This window comes from Balaenoptera acutorostrata, chromosome 4, assembly GCF_949987535.1.
Source record: "Balaenoptera acutorostrata chromosome 4, mBalAcu1.1, whole genome shotgun sequence".
Lineage (NCBI taxonomy): Eukaryota > Metazoa > Chordata > Mammalia > Artiodactyla > Balaenopteridae > Balaenoptera > Balaenoptera acutorostrata.
In genome coordinates, this window is record NC_080067.1 from 133,811,703 (window position 1) to 133,839,153 (window position 27,451).

Sequence of the window (27,451 nt, forward strand, 5' to 3'; positions counted from 1 at the left end):
AAGTACATTCACATTATTGTGCAAACATCCATCTCCAGGACTTTTTATCTTGACAATTGAATTACACTTTCCTTTAAGCGTGGGTCAAGATTTATTTTTTTTAAATATCCTACCAATACCACCTTAGAGCTCTCAGACAATAGTCAGTGTTCAGCAAATACTGATATGCAGCCCCTGAAGCCTCAAGTTAATGCTGACTCCCTTCCTGTTGTCCCCAGGACATTGCCTATGGAATCCATCAGGTTTTCATGCAATCCTTACTGCTTTCAGTTATTATCTCCATTCTACCCCAAGCCTAGAATGGTTTAATGAGCTACTTTTTACCTTTTCTCTTCATGATTTCCCTAAAAGAAACTCCTGTCCTAAACTCACTTCTACTTCTAAGATTTTGCTTCAGTTTCTGCCATACCTCTAGGAATGCCTTTCTAGGCCTATCCCAATCCCACCCATAGTTTAGGGCATAGTTCAAATTCCTTTTCTTCTGCAAAGACTTTCTCAAGCATCCCACTCTGTATTACTGTCTCTTCTCTCCAATGTCCATTTTATCTGTTTACTCTAATGCCCATTTTATCTGTAACTCTTACTGTGGTAGCAAAGCGTATACTACATTTTATTGTTTGGCGATTTTATCTGAAGTTGACTTCCCAAAGGAGAACAGAAGTGTGGAGGAACTCACTCTTTTGTCTGCCTCTTCTATCCCTTAAAAGTAAATCAAAGGCTTTATACAGGATATAAAATTAGTAAATATTTTCAAAAGGATGAATAAAATAAAACATATTGTAATCCTGCTCAGTCTAAGATCAATCCTGTATATTTCTTAACTTTACCTTGATTTTGTAGTAAAATATATGTGTTAGGTAAGTGTTTTAGACTTTATGTTTATGTGTGTCTTTGGGAACAACTTTTTCTCATTTTGAATTACTGGCATTTTAATGACCATGTCAAAACCTTATCTTCTGAGCATTTTTTTCCACTTGAATTCAGAGCTGTTTCATTTGAACACAGGGTTTACCAAGCTAAAGAGTCCATGTCCTCTTGGACAATCTCCAACCAGAGTTATCTATAAATGATACCTTAGGGATCCTCTTTACAGACTCAATCTGGTTTTTGTTCTACAACGCAAATAAAGCCATAAATTAAAGTATGTGGAAAAACATGTGATCTAAAGTATTTCTGCAGAGAACTCATGTACAGCTGCAGACCTTAAATCTCTGCAGACCTTTAGGTTCCGTTCACTGTCTTGTTATTATTATTTTGTATAACCTTCCTCCAGCCATTTCTTCTTGTCAAGTTGGCCTCATATTTCAGGCAGTACACTGCAGTGTTTATCATTTTGTTTGTGGCTGGGATAGTGATACAGCACTTCAACCCTGCTTTCATGTCCCAGGATGTCAAACAATGTATAAATGTCAAGTATTTTTAGTCTCTGCATCATCCTTGTTACAGGATTCCAGAGTCCCAGTGCACATTTCATCCCCAGGGTACAAAATCACAGTGAGTCATTTCACTAGGGAATAAAAGAGCTTTCGATCCAAATGATGTTTTAGTTTTCAAACTGTATGTTCAATTCCCTAAACCATTTATAATCAAAGCAACTGGTTTTTCAAATTTTATGTATGTATCACATATATGTTCATTTTCATTGCTAAGTATTTAATGTAAAGAGGTAGTGAAAGTTACTAAATGTTCAAGAGGTAAATATGCAGGTTTTAAAAGTTATTAAAAACCCCTACATTTTCTAGGAAAGAATTGGTTAGTGTGGTGAAGTTAGAACAAGGGATCAGGGGGACAGTTCCCACTTTCCTCCACTAGAGGTCTCAGTTTATATTATTATTATTTTTTTCAGGGAAAGCTAAAACACTGCTGCTGTGGATGCTTTGATAGCAAAATATTTCTAAAAGCACAATCACCATAGAAATAACAGTACTTTTTAGAATCCAATATAAATAAAAACAAGTTCTAGTACCTTTCTTTTTTCCATGTTTTAAACTTTTGCTGTACATTTCCCCTCACAATCACATCATCATTAAAACAAAAACCTTTTGAAAAAGTCACAATACTTTTTGTGTATATGAACAAATAGCGATAACATTATTTTGTTGTATGTGAAAAAATTCACAGTAAGTGAGAAATGTATTTTGGGTCACTTCTAACGAACTTAAAAAAATAAACCACAGGCTCACTCTTTCTTATGACTGTGGCTTGATATTTCTAGAAGCTCTGACTTTCTGTCATTAATCTGATTGATTAAGAGTGTGTGCTGTTTATTTCATAATTTATTCTGCAGTGTGAACCAAGGAAAGGGGGAACATGGAAATTTTATTTCAAGTACTTGGTATAAGTCATAGTTCAGGACCTTGGTCATCTAAGATAACCATTGCCACCATCAAAATAGTCCCAATTATAAGGAAAGTAAGATTCCACAAAAGGTTGTTTATGAAGTTGGGAAGTGGTCAAGTTTAATAGTAAAAGCAAAAATGTTTTTACTCTTAATTTAATACCTGGAAAAATAGATTTACCCTGTAGAGTAGAATTTGCCACTCATATTGCTTGCTGTCAATGCATCACACTCCAGGGCATGGATAACTCTAATTTGTCTATGCTTTGTTTGGAGCTGAGAAACTTGTTAGTTTCTAGAACCTTCTGAAGGCCAATTTAAGTCAGACCAGTTCTTATTACAGAGAAACTTTCCGAAATAACTGAGTTGTTGTGTCCAACAGTCAGGCTAGAGTTGGAGTCCAGCTGCTCCAGATATTAATATCAATAAGAATAATAACATTTCTAGAATGTGCTAGAAGCTTTACATATAAAATCTCATTTATTGAAGAGCCATGCTTAGGTAGATCTTCATTTACAAATGACAAAACTAAAACTCAAAGAGCTTAGGTAATATGCAAGCTTCCAAAGAAATTTAGAACCACAGGTATGTCCACTTCAGTAGCAGCAAAGGTGCAGAGTCCCCTGTAAGACTACTTTAGCCATAGGTGCTGTAAATATTTGAAACCATGGCTACTCTTTGCAGGAAGCCCGTATGTTTGCCAGTGAGTAAAACTTTTACTGAGTTTCTATTATGTGTGGACTACAATTCTAGGAACTCTATAGGAAGGAGAGATATAAAAGAAAAAGGTGTGGTTAAGAAACATAGAGAGACAGCAAAAAGCATAAAATCCAGATGAACACTTTTATGGGGAATGCATGCCTGCTAGAGGGCTTAGCCCATGAAAAACGATGTAACTGAGAGTGAAAACCTCCAAGTGATTCTTTGCTAAGTAAAGGCCACTTAAACCCAATCTGATATTTCTATGTTAGTACACAATTAAAATGACAGTATAATGGGGAGAAATTGGATTAAAACAAAACAAAACAAAAAAGCTTTAAAGGAAATTGCCTGGGCCATCACAGTGATATCTCCCTCTGTGTGCATCTTTGTGAGTTGAAGTTCAGTATCAGGATATAATGAATTACAGATGGCTTTCCAAGTCGTCCTCCAGTGACATGAGATATTAAGAAAGAAAAAGATTTTAGACCACAAAGATAAGCTAATCCAATGCTCTAACCTTGCTGAAGAAATAACTGAGATCTGGAGAAATTAAGTGACTCGTTCAAGGTCACATATTTAATGACTAAAAGATCCAGGACTTCAACCCCATTGACTGCAAACAGAAAGGAACTGAAGAATAGCTTGTTTTTAATACGTTAAATTCTAGCACGAAAGTGTGGCAAGATCTTCATGATGGGAAACTGTACTAGCAGACAAAGTAAACTAGTACATACAAGGACTGACTGTTTCTTTCTGACTAAGATTTTGAGGAGATTGTGCGTTTACTACGAAGAGCTTTAATGAGCGCCCGGTTATAGGGGAAAACAAACAATTTAATGCGTACGTCTAAGGGTCTCTGGGTTCTTTGTGGCTTCTACCCCCGTCTCCTTCTAGTGCAGATACAGTGATATGCGTGTATATTATGCATTCTCTAAATAAACTCTCTCTGTCCACAAATTTATACTGTTATTTGGTTGGACCAAAGAGATGTTTTAGATGTAGATTTTGTTGTCAAGCTGAAACACATTAGTCGGTACGGAGAGAATAGTCCAGAAATGCAGATGGTTCCTTGAGAAGAAGCATACAGTCAATCATGGTGAAGAGAGTTGTATGTAACTAGTAACAAAGCTGGTGTCAAATGTCTTTGTCAACAGAACAGAGTATGTACATCATTAAGTACTCCACTGCCTTCACATTAATCTTTTCTTGGAAATACTTTCTGATGCCATAACTGTTACTCTAATATCTACCACCACCTGAGGATTAGTACTGTTTACTATGTACCAGGTACCCAATTCTGTAATTTTGCAGGTATTACAGAATTGGATCCTTATACAAACTGTGTGAAGTTAGTTAGTTACTTTTACCATTGTATAGATGGAACATTGAGGTAAGGCAGTTAAGGGAAAGGCAAGTAAATGGAACAGCTGAGATCCAAAGACAAGCAGTGTGATTCCAGATTTTGCATGTTCAGCCACTATGTCAAACAACCTCTCCATATGACTGAATCTTTTTCAACAGACAAAACAGAATGCTCACTCCAAAGCACTCTGGCCCTTTAAGGCTGTCATTTGGGAAGTACATACTCTCTTCCTAGTAATGCTGCCATGACTTTAATATTTCTGGAATGGATCCATTGGAATTACCTTTAGAGCCTGCAGCTCATTCTTCAAATACCTCTTGTGGTGGCAAATCTCTCTTTGAAGGAGGATTTTACTTTGGACACAACCAAAGTCCTTTGCAGCTAAGTACCATGACTAAGGTGGGTGTCGAAACTGGGTGATGCCATTTTTGGTCAAAAATGAAACATGGCTGGGAGGCAATGAGACAGGTTGCTTTTCTGAATTCGATCTGAAGACTGTTCCAAGGAGGAACTCTAGTCCTTGAAGCAGTGGCTGCTCTGGGCTCATGACTTGCTGTCCAAAGTGATTAGACTTGGGGGAAGAGGATGTCAATTTAGATATGTGAGTTTTGGCATATTTATCTTCAAAGATCACATCATTTGCCTCTGTAATTTGGATTCATTTTTTAAATTTATAATATCCAAATATTTAATAATTTCTCTAGGTAACTTTTTAGCAAGTTAGGTTGACCTATATAGTTGAGTGAATTGGAATGAAGCTACAAGGCAGGAAGCATCTTTCAGGGTCTATTACACACAGTTTTTATTCTTTGCTCCATGCTGGAAAGGTTTCCTGCTCTTCACTCTACCAAATCCAACTAGCGGTATTAGGTATGCATGCCACTTGCCATTATGAGGAGCTGGAACAGACTAGAACACATGGATCTAGAGCACATCTGCAATGATCAGAATGTTTATTTCTACCCATGTTAAAATCCTAACCCTCAATGAGATGAGACTTTCGGGAAGTAATTATGTCATGAAGGTAGAGCCCTCAGGAAGGGATTAGTGACCTTTTAAAAGGGACCCTAAAGTGTGCTCCGGCCCTCTTCCTGCCATGTGAAAATACAATAGGAAGTTAGTCTGCAACCCAGAAGAGAGCTCTCACAGAACCCAATCGTGCTGGCACTCTGATCTAAGATTGACAGCTTTCAGAACTGTGAGAAAAAACTTTTTGTTGTTTATAAACTATGCAGTGTATGGTACTTTGTCATAGCAGCCCGAACTAAGACAAGGTCCCCTGCCTGCTTCAATTCCATTCACTCTGTTTCATGTTTATGTCTCCACTCCTTCCCTGAAATCTTCCTTGACCCTTTGACCTGCAGTAACCTCTCTCTTCTGTATTTCTGAACCCAGATTGTGCATCCAACTCATTGGACTCACTTCCTTGTCTTGTGAATTAACTTTTCACATGTAAACATTTTATTTCTCCAGCTATATTGTAAGACTGAAGGTAAGGTTGTCTTTTTTCCTATCCTCCCTTTCTCCCTCCAGCCCTTTCTTCCATCCTTTTATCTTTTCTTTCTCTCTTTCTCTCTTTTTTCTTTCTTGTGGGTCCTTCTCAGTTCCTCAGACAGGGCTTTGTACAAAATAGGGGTTCAGGGATATTTACTGATTCTTATCTGCATTTATTATAGCAGCAGAATGATGATCTAATACCACTCATTCTGCAGATTTATCTCTTTATTACATTTCTTAAGAAAATATGGTTGTTCTTTTCTTCTTTTTGTTTTTGTCTTTTTTTGAGCATATACATCTTGAAGGATGTTTACTCATATTTCAGGGAATGACTGCCTGAATTAAACATTTTTATTATTTGTTCAAAGTGATTAAGTCCAAATATATTGCTGAGAATGGACTCTATATTGGTTTTTTTTTAACATCTTTACTGGAATATAATTGCTTTACAATGTGTTAGTTTCTGCTTTATAACAAAGTGAATCAGCTATACATATACATATATCCCCATATCTCCTCCCTCTTGCGTCTCCCTCCCACCATCCCTATCCCACCCCTCAAGGTGGTCACAAAGCACCGAGCTGATCTCCCTGTGCAATGCGGCTGCTTCCCACTAGCTATCTATTTTACATTTGGTAGTGTATATATGTCCATGCCACTCTCTCACTTTATCCCAGCTTACCATTCCCCCTCTCCGTGTCCTCAAGTCCGTTCTCTACATCTGCGTCTTTATACCTGTCCTGCCCCTAGGTTCTTCAGAACCATTTTTTTTTTTTTTTAGATTCCATATATATGTGTTAGCATACGGTATTTGTTTTTATCTTTCTGACTTTCTTCACTCTGTATGACAGACTCCAGGTCCATCCACCTCACTACAAATAACTCAATTTCGTTTCTTTTTATGGCTGAGTAATATTCCATTGTATATATGTGCCACATCTTCTTTATCCATTCATCTGTCGATGGACACTTAGGTTGCTTCCATGTCCTGGCTATTGTAAATAGAGCTGCAATGAACATTGTGGTACATGACTCTTTTTGAATTATGGTTTTCTCACGGTATATGCCCAGTAGTGGGATTGCTGGGTCGTATGGTAGTTCTATTTTTAGTTTTTTTAAGGAACCTCCATACTGTTCTCCATAGTGGCTGTATCAATTTACATTCCCACCAACAGTGCAAGAGGGTTCCCTTTTCTCCACACCCTCTCCAACATTTATTGTTTGTAGATTTTTTGATGATGGCCATTCTGACTTGTGTGAGGTGGTACCTCATTGTAGTTTCTGATTTGCATTTCTCTGATGATTAGTGATGTTGAGCATCCTTTCATTGTTTGATGGTAATCTGTATATCTTCTTTGGAGAAATGTCTATTTAGGTCTTCTGCCCATTTTTGGATTGGGTTGTTTGTTTTTTTGATATTGAGCTGCATGAGCTTCTTGTAAATTTTGGAGATTAATCCTTTGTCAGTTGCTTCATCTGCAAATATTTTCTCCCATTCTGAGGGTTGTCTTTTCATCTTGTTTATGGTTTCCTTTTGCTGTGCAAAAGCTTTTAAGTTTCATTAGTGGACTCTATATTCTTAACGAGTGATGTTTTTCTTTAAGATGTGTTGTTAAAATACAATGACCTCTTCTTGCTCCATAAAACCTTTGGGGTTGACAATTTGATTCTTCAGCAGTCTCTGTCAAAATATTACTTAAAAGTAAGCATTTGTTTTAACAGTATTAGTTTCCTTTCTCCTTTGGGTTCTGAATATGAATAAGTGTAATATCCAGCAACCTGAAGACAGACTTTATTATTATTGATGCTCTGTAATTAACAAACTTTCCCATTTTGATTGTATCTTTTTTGTGGTTATTGATAATTTAAGTCAGATATGTTAGAAAGAATTAATGGTATGGTACTTTTTCCCCCTAAAGTCCCACAGTTGTGGATGGCAAAATCCCTCAAATAAATGTTCAAGTCCCTAATTCTGGACTCTCAACAATGCCTTTTTTTTTCTTTTGTAAAATTATATGTTTTGCTTTCTTCCCATCATGCTAAGAACTGAGTATTACTGTGTTGCAACTGTCCCTGCAATTTTTAGTGTAGCCCAAAGTGAGGTTTTTTGACTGTTTACAACTCTATGGGATCAAAAGCTTTTCCAGGTGTAGAGCTTTGTTTACAGTTTAATCATTTAATGTTTCACATGCATATGGTTCTTAAAGAAAAAAGAATACAATACTATTATGACTTTTGGTAGAAAAGCCAATGGCTTTTGTCTTAAGAAAGGAAAAAGACAGCATAGACTCAAAAATAAACAAGATATTCTGTGATTTCTTCAGCAATCTTGTATAGTTGTGTCTTCAATTCAGAGTTCCAACCTAAAGTTGCACTGAAGGTCCATACGAGGAAATTCTATTATCACTACTGCTTTCTTATAGGATATTAAAAATGTAGAGTATTAGAATATTAGTGCTAGTGTAAGAGCATTTTAATTAGAAAAGCACAGGATTTAACTAATACCCAACTTCTGAAAGAAATTGTCCTAGTGCCACGGAGAACACTCCAGAATATCTTGTACTTTGATAACTAGGTATCACCTTTGTGTTCTTTAGGAGCAAAGGACCTTGCCCATAGACATGGAGATCTAGCTTTTCAGATTGCGTGTCCTTATTGTTTGAGATAGAGGCCTCCAGCCAACTTCCATTTATTCAGAATTTGTTTATCTAGCTGATGGATGGTCCATGCCCCTGCTCTTCTTCCCTTTCCCCTCAAGCTTCCTTTGGAACGAGTCCCGTTTTTATCATTACCTCTGGCATGCTCTGAGAAGTCAGGAGATGAAAGCCAAGCCTGACGATTCTACTCTTGTTAACAACTTTGGTGAAAATTTTGAAGGTGAAAGGTTCTGGAACATTCAGAACTGAGTAAACCAACTTGAAATAAGTGAAAAACCAGAACAATATTATAAAGGCCCTTACTTCTGGCAGCTGCTCAGCTCCTGTGTTTGTTATTTGGTCAGCTTCCCTGCTTTTATGCAAGATGCAGAAGGGAACTGGTAAATCCTTAGCTCTCTTTAAAGAAGAAAAATGGAGAGAAACTCTGTACTCAACTAATCTAATACATCTGGTGAAGAGCTTCAGCTAGAAATCAGAGATCTTTGATCCTTGCCTATTGATCTAATCTTTCAGCTGAACTCCCTCATCTGCAGCTTCAAGGTTGCCAAATGTGACCTCTATCTGGGCCAACCATTGTGTTCCTGCTTCACCAATGGTCTTGTCTCCCTCAGCTTGAGGAACTGAGAAATCCCTGAGTGTCTTCATATTAATTCCTTTCTCTTTACTCAGCTTTTCTTTCAAATATACAAAAAAAAAAAAAAAAAAAAATATATATATATATATATATATATATGCTTTACATATGTATATATATACATTATATATTTAAAATCCCTTGGTATGTACTTCATTAGCCATAATAACTTTTTAATCCTTAATATTGAATTCTGAATATATGCAAGCAAAAGTGACTTTCCATTTTCACTCTCTCTGCTTAGTTTACTTCTTCTTGGTGCAAAATAGAAGTTCTAGGGGTCTATACTATAAAGTAGTAAAATTTTTATAGCCTATGATAATTTTTAAATCAGGCCTTTGTATAAAAAGTGATAAATTCACAGCCTTTTATAACAGAAAACTCATTTAATTGTTCTATGTTTTATAGCACTGCAAATAAAAAGAATGTCTTTCTTCCCCACTCCCCCGCTCCCCCGTTCCCTCCTTCCGTCTTCTTTCTTTCCTTCCTTCCTTCCTCCCTCCCTCCTTTCTTCCTTTCTTTCTTTCCCTTTCTTTCTTTCTTTCTTTCTTTCTTTCTTTCTTTCTTTCTTTCTTTTTCTTTCCTTCTTCCTTCCTTCCTTCCTTTCTCTCCTTTTTTCCCCTTCTTTCCTTCCTTCCTTCTTTCTTTCTCTTTCTTTCTTTCTTTCTTTCTTTCTTTCTTTCTTTCTTTCTCTCTTCTTTCCTTCTTTCTTCCTCCTTCCCTCCCTTCCTTCCTTCCTTTCTTTCTTTCCTTGTTTCTTTCTGTTACATGATTTGCTCTTGCGTTCTGTATCAAGCTGTGTTAAGGAGTGCTTCTGTGTTTTTAAGTGTGGGTACTTTACATACATTTATTCTCTGTCCCCCCAAACAGGTGGAAGAGTAGAAAAGGACACTAATGTAAGTCATATCTTAAATTATTTCAAGTACTGACATTGATTTGTAAGTTGGATAAAAGAACTACAACTTCTCTTTAGTTTTTCGGTTTTTCTATTTTACTTTACACAGAAGCAGAGAACAAAGTGTAATGAGTTTCTATCCATCACTCAGCTTTAATGATTATCATCATTTTCCTGACTTAGTTTCTTCTATCCCCACCTTTTCTATTTTTGCTTGAAAATTTTAAATTCCAGATGTATCATTTTACTTCAGTACCTAGCTTGACTTTTTGAAAAAAGAGACAATTTTAGAAATATCTGCCCTGGTTATGAGGTGACAGTACCTTTTCACTGATGTGCTGTTCAAGGAAATAAACACCACTGCATTAATAGACCATTATTCCATCTTAACATGTTACTATGTTAGTGCTTATTAGACATTCTCTCCTTCTTACTTAAAGGAAAAGCATTTCTCTGCCTCTCTGGCAGTTTCCATAAGGAAAATGAGAGCAACTGAAAAGGACAGTTGAATTTAAAAAGTAATTTTCACAAAACTTCCATAATAAAGAGGAATAACATTGTCACACCTTGGCTTTATTCTTTATACATTTATTTACCAGGAAGATTGTAGTTTATTGTTTTGCTCTTAGTTTTGGTGAATCCTTTTGTTTCATAGACAGTCTCAGAATACTGAGAATGTCAGTGTGGAGCTTGGTTCCAGCCTTTCCTCAGTGCTGACATTTGGCTACTTTTGCACCCTAGACAGCTATGAATTACAGGACTTAATAATGTAATGAACCTCACATACATAGATGCACAATCTCTGTGGATTTTATGCCTGATAGGAATTTATGAGTTTGATTCTCCTGGTTCTCCTCTGGTTGCTAGGTGTACACTTTTTAAAAAAATTAAAGTGTCAGTAACTCTAAATTCTTAAAGATTTACTGTTCATTTATGCTTTTCACTGAGAATAGGGACAGAGAGGTAGAAAAATATAAAATGTTGGAAAACTAAGATTTGAATTTGAAATGTGATTTTAGTACTTTTAGTGATAGATAGTATATATATACATATATCCTCAGAAAATAATTTGTATACTTAAATTAGAATATAAACTTACTTAGTAATCAGCAGACCAATTTATCCATCTTGACTTCTGTCTCCATGCTTGGAATGGCCATCATCATCCAAATACCAACAAAACTGACTTTCTTTTATGATATGGTACTGCAAAAGTGCTTCAGCTTTTTAAAGTGTTCTTACTGGGGACAAATTAAACAAAAACAGAAACTGTTTATAATTTCTGGAAATTTCTGGTTAGGAAGAATTCACTCAGTGAAAACCACTCTAATTAGGATTTTCCTACCCTTTATAAGTCATTTTTTTCTGATGATAAAAATGATACAGTTGGTTTTTTGGTAGCAAATTTGGAAAATACATAAAGGTATAAAGAAGAAAATAAAAATAGCCAGTTAGGTTATTTTTGTGTGTATACATTGTTAAGTGTGAGTGTGTGTGTATGTGTGTGTACAACTTGGTAACATAATATGGCATAATGCTTAAGAGTGTAGAGGCTACAGGCTCTCAAGTTTGGATGTCTGGGTTGGAATCCTTGCTGAGCTGCTTGCTAACTGTCCTACCTCAACCAAGCAGTTCAATTTCTCTTTGCCAAGTTTCCTTACCTATAACGTAGGAATAATGATAATACCTACATCACAGTTGGGGCGGGGGTTGAGTATTAATTGAATTATCATGAAAAATACACAGTGAGCTTCCAGGACTGTTGATCCTCATTATCACTAATCTGAGATTCAAGTTTTGCTCTTTTTTAAATTTTTTAATTTTTGGCCACACTGCGCGGCAGCATGTGGGATCTTAGTTCCCCAACCAGGGATTGAACCCGTGCCCCCTGCAGTGGAAGCCTGGAGTCCTAATCACTGTACCTCCAGGGAATTCCCTGAGATTCAAGTTTTGTTATGTCATAACTAGTCTTCAGTGTACTTCTTTTGTGGCTGCATTCAGATTTATGTAACGTTCATACACAAATCTTTGTGAACCTTTTGGATTATTTATTTAGCATGGATTCTTAGGGGTAGAACTATCTATACGCAATAGTTTGACTACTTTTAAGGGCTATTCATTAAATAAATATAACATTTGCACACGCACAGTTCTAAACACTGGGAAAATAATATCGAGCAAAACAAATGCAGAGCTAAAAAGAGTATATGATTTCTGTGAAAAGTGACAACACAGGAAAGTGCAGGGTGTTTTAAGAGCTAATCTAGCCTGAGGGTTTTAGGAAAGGTTTCCCTGGAAAAGTGACATTTACTTTGAGATCTAAAGGATGACCAGCGGTTAATTGGGTGGCCATTTGGAATCCTGGGGTGAAACCAATGGCCTTTGGGAAAGCTCTGAGGAAAGCTTGGTTGTCTTTTGTGTTTCATGAAAATACTCTTTTTTTCTCACATTTTTAAAAAGACTCTTCTGAAATACAGAAGTCTGAAGTTTTTACGCCAATCAAAGCAATCCGTTTATGTGTGTGTGTCTTGGGTGTTTAATACCTTTCATTATTTCTGTGTTCAGATTTCCTCTCCCATTCAGAGATCAGATAAATATTTCTCTATATTTGCTAATCAGGGTTGCATTTAAATCTTTTAACTTTTTGTATATCTGGAATTTAAGTTTACAAATGATCTGAAAGAAAGCTCTAAAAAATTTTTTTTCCAAGTAAATTTCTAGTTTTTAATTTAAGGCTCTGTTTGGAATGATTATTTTTTACTCACAGACTTATGTTGCTAACTTCATTATATTCTAATATTTTGTAGTTATGATTACTAAGGTTTATTTGTGAGCTATCTTTCTCACATATAAATATACTTGTCAATAATTCTACAAGTACTGCTTTTTTTTTTAATTGTAATTTTACGGTGCATTTTCAAATCCGGTTGAACAAGTATCTTACATTACACTGCATTTTTTAGTTGTGTTTCTCTTTATTTTATCTTCACCAAATTTATTTCTTCAGAAGAACTTTAGAATTATGTTATCAAGTCCCAAAAATTTATGAATGGCTAATGATTGGAATTTCATCAAATCTACTAATTATTTTTGGACAAAATAGAAGGTTTATGACTTACTGTAAAAGAAATTTGCATGTCTCTTGCTTTACTCAAGTCTTTTTTTATGTCTTTGTAAAGTTTTACCTTTTTTTTTTTTCTTACATTTTTGGTCTTTCTTGACCTAGAGAGAGGTTTTAAAGACAAATAGAATAATCCTTACCTGTTGATAATTCTTTGTATTTTTAACAATTTAAGATTGATATATAGATGTTCTATTATCCGGGACACATATTTCTTATTGTAGATTCTACCTTTAATCCACAAGATATGTTAATTTTTATTTTGCTTAGTGCTTTTCCATCTTAAATACATTTTTGGCTGATTTCATATTCTATTCCTACCTTTTTCCTACTCTTTGCCTGATAAATCTTTGCACTTCTTTGAAGAAATGTCATTTTGATTTAGTTAGTTCCCTTTTATTTATCATGTCAATGGATTTTATTTTTAAACACATCCTGAAGATATTTGTCTTTTAATAGGAAAGTTTAAACAATGTGTTGTCGTGATAATGTGGTTGGAATTCTGTTACCTTATTGTTTGCTTTCCATTCTTTTATTTATGAGTTATATTTTACACACATCCTCTCTCTATGAAGAGGCATTTTTTGGGATTTTATTTTTAAGAAATAGCATTCATCTATACTTACCCTATTACCAAGTTCAAGAATAAGATGATGTCCTTTAATAACTCCTAACATAAGAAATTTCTATCCTACTCTTATGATTTTGTCAATGTGACATACGGTTTTAGACTTGAATTATTATTATGAAAATATTTTACATTATATATCTTCTCTTTAACTACTATTTCTATATTTCCAGTTAATTTTGAAACCGTAATTTCAACAATTACTTATATTTACCTATAGGTTTAACTGGTTTCAATACTTACCAAAAAATCCTGTATTTTTAATTTACGTTGGTCTTTAAGTAGAGTGTAGTATGCATCAATGTTGCACAGAACACTCTTTTCCCGCCAAAAAACAGAAAAACAAAAAAACCCTGGACTCATTCATGATATTTTTCCCCCATTCACATCTATATCCATCTGCAAATCTCAAAGTCCTGAACTGCAGAATTTGACCTCCTTCACCTCCTCTATGGCTATCACCCTAGTTCAGACCATCATTATCGTTCATTGCAATTATTGCAATAGTTTCCCATCTGGTTCCTGTCTGGTCTCATTCCAGTTTAAAATGTTAAGTCAGATCATGTTTCTCCTTTGCTCTGTTCCTTCCACTGGCTCCTCGTCTCACTCAGAGCAAAACCCAAATATGCTTCCTACTTTTGCTGAGCAAGCTCTCTGCCCTCCACTGACCTCTTCTCTTTCCCCCTCTCCTTAGTGCTCCAGCCACACTGACCTCTTGCTGTCCCCTCCAAGAAGTTGAGCTTATTCCCACCTGTGCAGACCCCTGTCTATTGTAATCTCATCCCTTGGAGAGCTGTCCCCTCGTGTCCCTCTGCTTTTCTCCCAAAGATCTCATTGAAAAAGCCTTCCTGGATTATTCTACATAAAATTGCCCTCAATCTCCTTCCGGCCCCAGCAAGTAAATGGTTTATAACTCCTTTTAAGAGCCGTGGAACATAGAAAAATAGTAACCCTAAAGGAAAAGAAATTAAGATAGCTAACAAAATATGCTAAATTACAAATAGCTGTTTATAATTATACAAACTTACCCTAAAACAAGGGCAATGTGATTAATAGAAGAGGCTATAAGGAAAAGTTCAGGCTTTTGAATTACGAATACAAGAGCAAACTGAACACAGACCACATTAGGAACTTCCAAGATGCAGACCAAGTGGAGACAACTGGCATGAGTGGAGATTCTGCATAGTTCTGTATTCCTCTGTGACTCGCCATGTTCATGACTTAGTATATTTTCTGTTCCGCTGCTCTTAAGAGAAGGCACTAAACATTTATTGGCTGGGAAAACTTGTTGACGAACCAAAGCATCTTCCACATTGTACTGTTTCCATTCTGCCAGTGTCCTATGAACTCATTCATGTCACAGAAGTATGCATATGGCAGAACAGACTACACTTATATACTGGAGTAGCTTTGGTCAATTTCTTTAGTAGGTCTAGCACACCCAACCTTTATATTAACCATTTTTGTTTTCCTTTTTTTTGGAAAACCAACGAGATTAGCAAATTGTAGCTGTTATAGGTTGTTCCTAAGTTACATTAAGATCTACAGAACCCTCTTCTGGAAGACAAATTAAACAAAAGCGAAAGTTGGAAACGATTTTTGTGTGAAAGCTCTGATACAAAAATCGCGCTTGCATGGTGGTTGTTGAAATACTAGAGAAAGAAAGTGCCTGCATAATGTTCTGAAAATCAGGTGTTTGAATGAGTCCTCAACATCACGCCAGCTCATCATTTGTACCTGCTACAGAAGTGAGCACAAAATCTTTCCTCTTTTTAAGCAGGTCAAGCTCACAGAACCGAATGTGTATTTTAAGCTAAACTTTCTTTGCTGCCAAAATAGAGTATTTTAAACGGCTCCATTGATTGATTAAAGGGAAATCTCACCAGCAGATGGCTGAAGAAAATAACGTGGCAACTTAGAAAGTTGTTTGGCATTACCTTGAGCTGAGAATAAAGAGAGTAGTGGAAAATCTTTTGGCTATTTTTATCACTTTGTGTCCTGAATTTCATTCTCCTTGCTTACTACATCAAATCAATGCAAGCCTTTGAAAAGGAAAAACTCATCAGTGAATTAGGCAAGATCTGAAAATGACTTCCTTTTATTATGAGTTATCATTCTAGGTACATTTATCTCATTTGATCAAATAGCTTATATAGTAATTGAGGGGAAGGGCCTTTTGTGTGTGCGTGCGTGCGCGTGTGTGTGTGTGTGTGTGTGTGTCCTCCATGTCACTTACTATGGGGATTTGTACCTTAATAATGTAGGCAAACAAATAATTGTGGGAGAGGTTATTGGTGCAAACAGCATGTTAGGGCACTGAATTTCATGGCCAAATTCTATGTTTAACTGAGTTGTATGGGGCCACTGCCGGTGGTGTGAGATTTGACTTTCACCTTTCAGTCTGGTGGCCAATAGGTAGGAAAAATCTTAACCATAGACTAACATGCCTTTCCCCTCATGCCCCACTTTCTGCTCCATGCACCTGGCTCCTGAATATCTTAAATTCAACTGCTCAGGGGAAGAACACTGAGTAATTCTGAGGGCAAATTAGAATTATCGTTGGAATCTGAAATTAGCATATTATATAGAACTACTTGAGAAAAACGGGTGGAAAAAAGGATGAAAATATAAAGCTGGAAATGTCTGTGGTTAACCACATAATCCGAGTCTACTAGCAAATAAGCTATTTCCTGAGAGAAATGTAGTTACTTTGGAAGTGGTCTGAACTTTTAAAGTCACTGATGTACCATTTAGTATTAAAAATAGAGTGACTTACAAAAGGCTACCAAGAGGGTGGTCTGGGTATTCCGAGGTTTCTCCAAAACACCCCGTGTATTCCTGAAGAGCACATGAAACATTTGGAGGGCTTGGCTCACCAAGCATGTCTATCCCAAATGTAATTTATGAGGCATCGTTTTCTACTCATTAGCTTAAATACTCTCGCAAAATTTTACTTACGTGATACAATTGAGGAAGAGATACAAATTCAAAATGCATCCAGAATCCCATCTTTTTCATTTTATATGTTATACATCAGAGGTTGGCAAACTATGCCCACAGAACAAATTTGGCCCACTGTTTCATAAATAAAGTTTTATTAGAACACCACCATGCCCATTCATCTATGTATTGTCTATTGCTGTTTTCATGCTACAACAGCACTGTTGAGTAGTTGTGACAGAGATGGTATGACCCACAGAACCGATTTACCATTTGGCTCTTTACAGAAAAAGTTGGCCAACCACTGGTGTATATTATTACATTAGTAACAAACCTGTCTATCTATGACCAAAGATATAATAGATTTCTTTCTTTGTAGCAATCACATATCCCAAGGATACATAAAATAATTTCATTAGAATGAAATCATACTTCCAAAGAATTGAAGAAAATATTCTCTCTTCAAATTCAATATCTGTTCCATCAACAGATGAATGGATAAAGAAGATGTGGCACATATATACAATGGAATATTACTCAGCCATAAAAAGAAATGAAATTGAGTTATTTGTAGTGAGGTGAATGGACCTAGAGTCTGTCATACAGAGTGAAGTAAGTCAGAAAGAGAAACACAAATACCGTACACTAACACATATATATGGAATCTAAAAAAAAAAAAAAAAGGTTCTGAAGAACCTAGGGCAGGATGGGAATAAAGAAGCAGATGTAGAGAATGGACTTGAGGACACGGGGAGGGAGAAGGGTAAGCAGGGACGAAGTGAGAGAGTGGCATGGACATATATACACTACCAAATGTAAAATAGATAGTGGGAAGAAGCTGCATAGCATAGGGAGATCAGCTCGGTGCTTTGTGTCCACCTAGAGGGGTGGGATAGGGAGGGTAGGAGGGAGACCCAAGAGGGAGGAGATTTGGGGATATATGTATATGTATAACTGATTCACTGTTATAAAGCAGAAATTAACACACTATTGTAAAGCAATTATACTCCAATAAAGATGTTAAAAAAAATGTATGCAATGAAACATTTTTATCAGTGTTAAAAAAGTAAGAAACCAGACATTTTTAAAACAAAACAAAACAAAACAAACAAAAATTCAGTATCTGTGTTTCAGATTTCCTACCCAGGAATTAATTCCCATTAAAAAAATAGACACATGTTCAAAAAGTGTCCTTTTATTATTTCTAGTAACATATATTGTATAAATACTCTATTTTTATATGACCTCTTACAAAAGCGATATAACTTAAAAGTTTTATCATTAGAAAGAAATGTATAAAAATAAATATGTTATTATAGGCATTTATTACAAACTATAGTCCTTCTTAGAAGGAACACACAAACCAATACTTATAAAGTACATAGAATTTATAGTAACATATTTTACTATATACATATGGAAAAAAGTCATTCTCTTTCATAGTAGAAGAGCTGAACAGACATTCACCAGGATATGACTGTTGGACCAGCTGCTGGGGATGGACCCGCTACCCCTCAGTAGCCTCCCCACCGCGAGACGTGTGATCGCAATGTCCCCAAACACTGGGGACCCTGTTGTACACACCCCATTCTTGTTCTGGCATTACATTCTTTTTGTGTGATCTTACTGACTTTCTTCAGACACAAACTGTTTTTTTTTTTTTTTTTTTTCACATCCACATTCCTTAATTAGGCTTACATCAGGAGGAAAGAAATGTAGGAGGTACCCAGACCAACGGGCCTCCCCTAGCTTTTACCAGCATCTGATACATCACTGCTTTTCTTCCCCTTGTAGACTTAATGCTGTTTTTACAAATACGTGGAATTGTTTCTTCGTCAAAATGAATTCACAAATAAAGACACAATAACGGCACAAGAAAGGAAAGATGGAGTCATTTGAGTCACTGGACGGTGCTAAGCATCTCTCATGCTGGACAGTCCTGAATTCTTAACTCTCAGTAGAAGAGATGGCATAAACATTCTCTGAAACCACAGCAGTCAGGAACAGTGATGGCCAAAGATCCTATGTGTATTCCTTTCTCCCTCCATAGGTAGTGAGGTAAAGTAAGCCACATCTTAAACCAAAAATCTCATCTTCCTCCTGCTTTTCGTTTCCCAACCTCCATGATACAAAGTATTTCATCAGTACCAGGAAACAGGGATTGTAATATTTTTTAAACTTACTTTGACGATTGTTTCTATTTTTGTAAAAACTTGTCACAGACTTAACAAAAGAAATAATAACGCCCTGGGGCTTTCTCATGCTATCTTATTGGTCAGCTATTAATGATCCTCATAAACTACCCTATCAATTTTGTAACTGGCAGGAAATTCTGATGATCTAACTTCTTTTCTACCTACCTGTACCTCCCAACTCATCAGCACACCTCATTGATCACCGGCAAGGTGCACTGGATTCCTCCAGCCTTCTTGATTTCAGTGCATCAGCCCTTCCCCACTGCCCTTTTCCCTCAACACCGCCCCTCCTTAACTGCATTCTGCCATTGTGCAAAAGTCTATGTAATGTTTAGGTTTCTTTAAAGGATCGCAGCTCTCGTGAGACAACACACCCCCATCGTGGGACAGACACTGCAAGGTTCTCTTTTTGTAACCCTTCCCGCAAGTCTTGGAACATGGCGACCAATCCCCCAGCTGCCAGAGGGGGCAAGGCAGGTCCGCACAAGGTCTGGTGCTGGCTGGCTTCACTTCCTTTGCACACTCTGAGGCGGGCTGCCCGTTGATGTCTCGGCACTCCACCAGCCTTCTCTGCACACCCTGTCCACATGACTTGGAACATTCGCTCCACTCTTCAATGACCCATTCGGAGAAAGTAGGGATGGCGTTGAAAGATTCCTTCTTCTTCTTCACGAAATAGGTGTATTTAATTTTCGGTCGAAGGGCATTGCCCACTGTCAGGACTTGGATGGTTAAGGGCTCCTTGAGAGGGCTAAAGCTTCTAATTCTTTCCAATGCTGCCGAGGAGCCACTGTATCTCAAGACACTACCTTTGTACGTGATGTCTTGCTCTAAAGTGGACAAAGTGAAGTCGCCATTCAGGATATATGTGCCATCGGCAGCTTTGATGGCAAGGTAGCTTCCATTATTTCTGGATCCCCTTTGATTCCGTTGTTTCACTTCAATGTTTGTGGCTCCGGTTGGAATTGTGACGATATCGTGGTAGCCAGGTCTGCAGACAAGGAAAATAGATATAAAAATCTCTCCTTCACCGGCTAATCATATTATCCATACTTAGCTTGAAACACCAGGTAATCACTTAAGAATGTAATTCTTACCAGACCTGTAAAAAGTTACATCGAAATGATAAGACCTTTGGGAGTATGGCATTTTAACACTTACTTTGCACTAGTAACTGATCCTGATATTTTCTTGCATGTAGATCCATTTCCTCCACAAATGCCACATTTATCGAACTTCTTTTTGGAGTCTATGATGCGATCACAACCAGCTTTTACACATTGTCCTTGCACGCAGACAGAGGTGGAATCTGGGCTACATGGAGTGCCATCTACCACCTGAAAAAGGAAGGGCACGTACCTGGTGTCACACATTAACAAGGGCAAGAGGTGATGCTAGGATAGTTCTGAAAGTTTTCTTCGTTAACATGACATCTTTGCTTTCCTGACTATCAAAATTAAAATAGTACTCTATAACACGGCACACACTATCCTTCTCTTTGGCTTTTTTTTCCCATCTGAAAATATTATAAATTTTTTGATTATTTGTATCCTATCTCACTTTTAGCTAAGGTCAACAAAAGCAGAGCTTTTTGTCAATTTGTGTACTGCTGTATCCCCAGTATCTAGAATACTACCTGGCAATAACATGTGCTGAATAAATCACTTGAATGTTGAAATGCAACTGGAGACTATTTTCATAGCCTAAAGTGATAATGACACATGATAATTTCAACCAAATTCAATTCCATTTTCTACCTCAGAGCCAGATTTATCTCCTCAGCAAAACAATGCTTCCATTAGTTCAGTATATGTTCTCAAACACAAGAGTTCTCAATGCTCAGACTTTCATTTTAATAAGTCCATTTGCACATACTACTGCTAGTCACCCAGTAACAAGTACTTCGGGCCACACCTGAACTATTTTCCAAAACCACTGGATGGTTTCCATGTTAACACATAATTTACCTAACCATGCGTAAAGGGCTTTTTTTTCCCATATAGGAGTAATAATAAACCATTGCAAGAATCATAAACGCTAGATTCAAGCTTCATTCATAACCCAAAACAGAACCAAACTCAAAGCAAGCAGTTGCCAATGTATCTAGAAGCAAAGCAGTTCTAACTTGAAATTGAACATGTTAATATATAAATTAGGGCTTCCCTGGTGGCGCAGTGGTTAAGAATCCACCTGACAATGCAGGGGACATGGGTTCGAGCCCTGGTCTGGGAAGATCCCACATGCCGCGGAGCAACTAAGCTCGTGCGCCACAACTACTGAGCCTGCGGTCTACAGCCTGCGAGCCACAACTACTGAAACCCGCATGCCACAACTACTGAAGCTCTCGCGCAGAGAGCTCGTGCTCTGCAACAAGAGAAGCCACCGCAATGAGAAACCCGCGCACCGCCACGAAGAGTAGCCCCTGCACGCTGCAACTAGAGAGAGCCCACGCGCAGCAACGAAGACACAACGCAGCCATAAATAATAAATAAATAAATAAAAAGCTCAGCTTTATATATATATATATATAAATTAAAGAAAGTACAACAGAGCTGGCATGAAAAGGGAGCAAGCTAAGGCCTTGTTTCTTAGGCAAAAAGTCTGAAGAAAAGTCACTACCTTGGGCTGCAAAACGAAGAAGTAGCCAATGCCTTTGGCTTGACAGATGAGCTTGCACCTGTCCTTGGGTGAGACTCCTGCGTACTTGGGTGTCCACTCCACCGCGGGCCCGCTCCCAAAGGAAGCTTTGGAGAATTCATTGTGTGCCTCACACTGCTCCTCTCTAAAGGTTTTTCCTGGAAAAAGGAGACAATGATTTTATCCGTTTCCGATTTTCAACCACCCGTTTGCAGCGCATCCTTTTCACCTTCTCTCTACTCACCATTATTCTCCGGACAGTCCTCAATATTGCAGGACCTGTAGCGCACGCGTTTGCCCTCGCAGTACTTCCCTCCATTCTTCGGGACCGGGTTGTCGCACTCCCTCATCGTATACTGAACTCCTCCACCACACGTTCTTGAACAGTCTCCCCAGGGCCCCCACGGCCCCCAGCTTCCGTGAACAGGAGTCTAAATGGAGACACAAATGATCAGCGTTAGAAACCTCTATGGAGACCTTTTCAGGAAATAGAAGAGAAAGACACGGGACAAAGAATCAATAATACGACTGTGTCCTGTATCCCTGCGAGAGCCCACAGGTCGGGATGCTAACGTGGTATCTAATATTAGTTTTAGCGTCGCTTGGTCTCTTTCAATTCTGAATTTTAAAGGAGCGTGTGTTGCAATGGAAAACTCACATCAAAATGCTTCTTGTCAGTCTTGTTCACGCACTTGCCGTTGACACACCATTTCCCTTCTCCGCAGCTGCTGCCGTCGGCCCAGGGGAAGTGTTTGGTCTGGCACACCAGCAATCCGCCAGAGGTGCCCGTGCACCAGAGCGTCGTGCACGTGCTGGCCGCGTCCGGGCAGTGTTTGGACTCCTCCCCAAATGTAAACTGGCACTGCCGGTTGGCATCGTACAAGGTCCCGGGGAGATCAGAGGGGAGCTGTATGGGGCTCTGGGGCTTGTCCATCAAACATTCACCTGTAAGGAAAGATGCCAGCGAATATTAAGAAATAGCAAATTAAAGCATGCAGGAGGTAGATCAGTTTCAGGAAATACTCACCAAAAGCGATAATATATAGCAAAGCGATTTGAAAGCTGAAGAGTTTGGGGGGGAAATGCCAGAGAGATTTAAATTACCATTAAGATATTATTCTCAATGGGATATTTCTGCATTAACAATGACAGGAAATCATCGTTCTGCTAAAAACTCAAGTTAATGTACTCTGGGAGCTACCTGACCAGAAGCACTATCTTTTACTGGAAATTAAGATCTAAAAATGCATGCGGTTGACAATGAAAATCATTTTGAAGGAGGGAAAATAAAAAGAACAGAAGAGGAAGAAAGAGCTGGTTTCACTAGTACCCTACATGTGGATGGTTGGATAACATCTAGAAAGAGAAGCTGGAGCATCTTACCATGACCATTATCCAGAAATGACGTAATCATGTAAGCACTGCAAGGAGACCAGGGCTGGCTGCGGTCCAAATTGGAAAGCATTGACGCCATCATGTGGGAATCCCGGTTGACACCATTAATGTTGGCACATTGCTTTGCATCATCATGGGGCATGTTAAACACATGGCCTAAGAAGACATCCGAAACCCACATTAAAATACAGGTCATTTGCAGCAGTTTTTTCCCCAACAGGGATTCATTTATCTCAAAGTGATATTTCTAGAGGAAGAAACGTGTTTTGGAGATAATCTATTTTAGAGACAATGTCTACTTTTCACAGGGTGTGAACAAACATGTAAATTTCCAAATGTGTCCATGGCTCCTACTATCTTATTTTGAATTCTAATAAAAATGACCATGTGGAGAAGAATGGAAAAATATTTTCTGCAGTTTCTAGGGAGCTCTGGCACCTAAAATAGCAATATAACCTGCAGACTCTCCCTCTTAAATTAATACATAGTTTATCAATTTGAATTCATGAATTGGGCTGACTCTCACTCTAAAACGGACTTACCTAATTCGTGGGCTGTGGTGAAGGCAGCTTGTAAGCCATCATCCTCTATGACCGAGCAGCTTCTGCTGGGATCACATACAGTTCCAACATCTGCCATCCCAAGAGTATCACATGTCTGGGCGCCACACAGGTCCTACAAGGAGCAAAGGTATGTCCTTATTAACAGAGACAGAGCATGAACCTTGTGATCTAACTTTTTGGCAGGGTGTAACTTCACATGTGCTTGAGGGCAGCTACATTCATTGTTTTTTTTTTTTTTTTTTTTTTTTTTTTAAAGTTTTACTTGATTTTATTTATTTATTTATTTATTTATTTATTTTTGGCTGTGTTGGGTCTTCGGTTCGTGCGAGGGCTTTCTCCAGTTGCGGCAAGCGGGGGCCACTCTTCATCGCGGTGCGGGGACCGCTCTTCATCGCGGTGCGCGGGCCTTTCTCTATCGCGGCCCCTCCCGTCGCGGGGCACAGGCTCCAGACGCGCAGGCTCAGCAATTGTGGCTCACGGGCCCAGCTGCTCCGTGGCATGTGGGATCTTCCCAGACCAGGGCTCGAACCCGTGTCCCCTGCATTAGCAGGCAGATTCTCAACCACTGCGCCACCAGGGAAGCCCCATTCATTGTTTTTGAGTAGTTCTTTTAGGAGTACTTTGTGTGACTTTAAGATTTTCCCTAATGCTATTCCAAAATGACTGTGAAACTTGAGACATTAAAATATTAAAAGGAATAAGGAAGATTACTCATGCTGGCCAATTAAAAAATATAAGTGCAAAAATATTGGTAAAATGCCTTACATACGTCTGCTTATTACAAAACTGATTCCCAAGAGGATACTCTCATTAATTGGCAATGTCTTCCGCTCACCTGTCTGGTGAAAAGAATGGCAGTGTCATAGTGCTCTGCGTCCCGGTCACTGGGCGGGTTGTGTTGCTTTTGCCAGTTGCAGAAGTTCCGCAGAGTGAGGGCAGCGTTGGAAGTCACTTCTGGCCCCTTCTGTTCCTCATAGATGACCAGGATCTTCACTACCACCAGGCTAACTGAATTCCGAATGCTGGGGTGTTTGTATAACCGGGCCGCCACCGAGAACAAGGTGAGAAGGTAGTGCTTTAGCCCACTGCCGTGGAACTCTGCCATGGACTGGTCAGCCACGAGCATAGTTTCCACGTAGCGGGGGCTGGACACAAATCGCTTCTTTCTTAGGCTTCTAGTTCCTGTAAAGACACAAGAAAGATAGTTTGTTCAGGGGCAGTCTAGCCAAGGATAGTTACCTTCCCAGAGTATATAAAGAAAGCCTAACCAGTCAAAGAAAATAATACAAAAATACACCCGGAGCAACAATAACAAAAATATTTGCATTTCTTTTCACTGAAAATGTTATTTTTAAAGTTTTCTCCTTTACTGTAAATAAAAAAGGCCATGTGCTCCTCTGAGGGGAGGGGGGGGCAGGCTTTTTTTTTTTTTTTTTTTAAGCAGGATTTCTTTTGTCCTCTCTGAGATCATACAATCTGAAAAAGGCAGTGTGCGCAATCATTCTCCCCAGCTGTAGTAAAATCTTGGAGCTAGGGGAGCAGGCAGAGCCCCTGAGTCACTCTTTCACAGGCCAGGAATCAAATCCTGAATGAGATCATCGGGCTCCACGTGGAAGGCCCAGGGCAGGGCTGTGGCCTCTGCCGAGGGGCCGGGCCTGAAGGCATCTCAGCCTGCTCTGCTCTGCTCGCTCGTTCCACGGGTCCCTGCGGTGCTCTGCTCTTGCCAAATCCGGGCACAAGGACCACCCAGTCTGCCAAGCAGCCTACTGCCCCACTCCCACCGCCCCAGGGAAATAAGTTCCTGCTTCGGACCGCGGGGCCACGACTGATTGTTTCCAAAAGAGCCCTCTGACTCCTGACTGAGACCCAGCCCCCAGGGAAGTTCTACGCTGGGCTCTGACCACGTAACTGCTTCAAGGAGCGGACGTACAGGGGAGAAGCGGAAAATTTTACAAGCCACGTGAGAAAGTTAAAAAAAAGAAACAAGGCATCCCAGTCAGTGACAGAATGAAAAGAACTAGACAGGAAGCACTGCACACAACTTAGAGAAACAGGGGAAGGCGGAGCAGGAAGGATCACCGGTGACTAACTTTCAACAGTGCTTCCGAGCAGAATTATGGCCGCGAGAGGGAGCGCAAAGTGGGAGGCTGGGGGGAGGCGCGGAGAGGCGGGGCGAGCTGGGCAGAGACCTCCCAAGCAGGTTCTGCGGAGGGGCCCCGCCACCGCCAGCCGGTCGGGGTCAGACTCTTAAAGGGGGGGGAAGGGGACAGAGGCCAGCAGAACAGGGATCGTAGCGCAGCTGTCCAGGCTCGCGGGCTGCACATTCTGAGGTCACTATCCCTCCTCCGCCCTCCATCTCTGTCCTCCTCTGGGCTCAGGGTGCGCGAACAGGCAGCGATTACAAAACTAAGCGCCAGGCTGCAACTCGACCAAAGGACACATGCACAATTGTTAAAAAGAAATTAGCAAGGTGGAAAGAAGTCGCACAAGCTCACATTCAACTAAAGTGGGAGGCATTGGGTTACCAGCTCTCCCTTCCGGATCGGAACGCTTCTCCTTAGCAGAAAAATCATTGATAACGTCTGTCCTCTCTTGATCATTCATTATTAGGGCAAATGGAATTAACTGCTCCAGCAGGCTTTGGTTAGTTCACCAACCCAAATCTTAAGCCTCATTCCCTCCACACCACGTCTCCGTCCTGTCCGCAGACATAGGCTCGCGTCTGCGAACAGGACCCTACCCTCAAGTCTCGCAGCACAGAGAAGGTAGGGAGAGGGAGATGAATGGAGAGACAAGTGGGAGCCACTTTTCTGGGACCGATACCTGTTGGCTGTCCCGTGCGCTGTGTCGCTCGGTCCCGCAGCGGCCCCTGCGCCGTGGCGTGCTCGCCCTCCGACCCCGCTCCCCCTGCGAGCTGCGTCTCGTCGTCCAGGACCCCGCACCTGGCGCCGCCGCCGCCCCGCCGCCTCCGCCGCAAGAGATGGAACTGGGGCCTCGGCGGAGGCTCCTCCCCGGCTGCGGCGGCGGGCGCGGGCTGGATGAAGTACTCCTCGCCCTGCAGGTAGAAGGCGCCGCGCACGCCCTCGCAGAGGCTGAGAGCGGCGGCGGAGCTGGGGTCGCCGTTCACCGTGCCAGAGTAGAAGCAGTGCGCCAGGTCGCCAACGGGATCAGAACGCGACGCGTCGGGCCCGGGTCTGCGCCCCACCGTCTGGAGCGTGAAGCCGGGAGCCAGGAAGCCGCGGTCCGGCTGCAGCTCCAGCAGCAGCTGCCGGCCGAAGGCGTCCAGGCGGAGGTGCGTGGTCCTGTGTCCTGGGTCGCGCTCCGGTGCCAGCAGCACCAGCTCCTCGTCCTCCTCGGTGGGGCGCCCGCGCACGCCCGGCACGACCAGCAGCGCGGAGGCCGCGGCGAGCAGCAGCCGCAGCAGCACGGGCGCAGGCTGCGAGCCGCGAGACCGTCGCGCCGTGTTCCCCATGTCGCCTCCTTCCGTGCGCCTTCCGAACCCCGCGGGGACCGCTCGCGGCACCCGAGTCCCGGGAGGCACCGCTGCGCACTGAGCGAAGGGTCTATTGTTCGGGTCCGGAGCTCAGAGCCTCGCTGGCCTGCCTCGGGATTGTTAAAATTAACAGTTACTATGATTCTTGGAAAGTGCGCGCAGAGCCAGCCGCAGATGGGGCTCCCGGAGTCACTAGAGAGGAGGCGCTGCAGTTCTGCCGGCGCGCGGGAAGTTTTTCTTCTAGCGAAGAGCTGGAGGCACCGCGCACTGCGGCGGGGTGGCTGATGCGGAGACACGGGGCGCCCTGGGACGCCTCCGGGAGAGGGGCGATGGGCCACACGAGGATCGGCGCCTGGAGCTCCCCCCTTTGGTCTCCGCCTCGGTCGCGGTGCA

The 27,451-nt window shown here is 40.3% G+C and overlaps 1 protein-coding gene across 1 annotated transcript; it reads right to left on the reverse strand.

Annotated features, from left to right (window-relative positions):
* Nucleotides 1–17,954: 17,954 nt before the first annotated feature.
* On the reverse strand, nucleotides 17,955–27,104 carry ADAMTS1 (ADAM metallopeptidase with thrombospondin type 1 motif 1). Its single transcript, XM_007164153.2, has 9 exons — nucleotides 26,389–27,104; nucleotides 24,401–24,747; nucleotides 23,545–23,677; nucleotides 22,991–23,158; nucleotides 22,266–22,552; nucleotides 21,852–22,038; nucleotides 21,590–21,765; nucleotides 20,132–20,307; nucleotides 17,955–19,961 (listed from the first exon to the last, which is right to left on the reverse strand). The coding sequence occupies exons 1-9, from the start codon at nucleotides 27,035–27,037 to the stop codon at nucleotides 19,262–19,264; spliced, it is 2,823 nt and encodes a 940-aa protein (XP_007164215.2). The 5' UTR covers nucleotides 27,038–27,104; the 3' UTR covers nucleotides 17,955–19,261.
* Nucleotides 27,105–27,451: the final 347 nt, after the last annotated feature.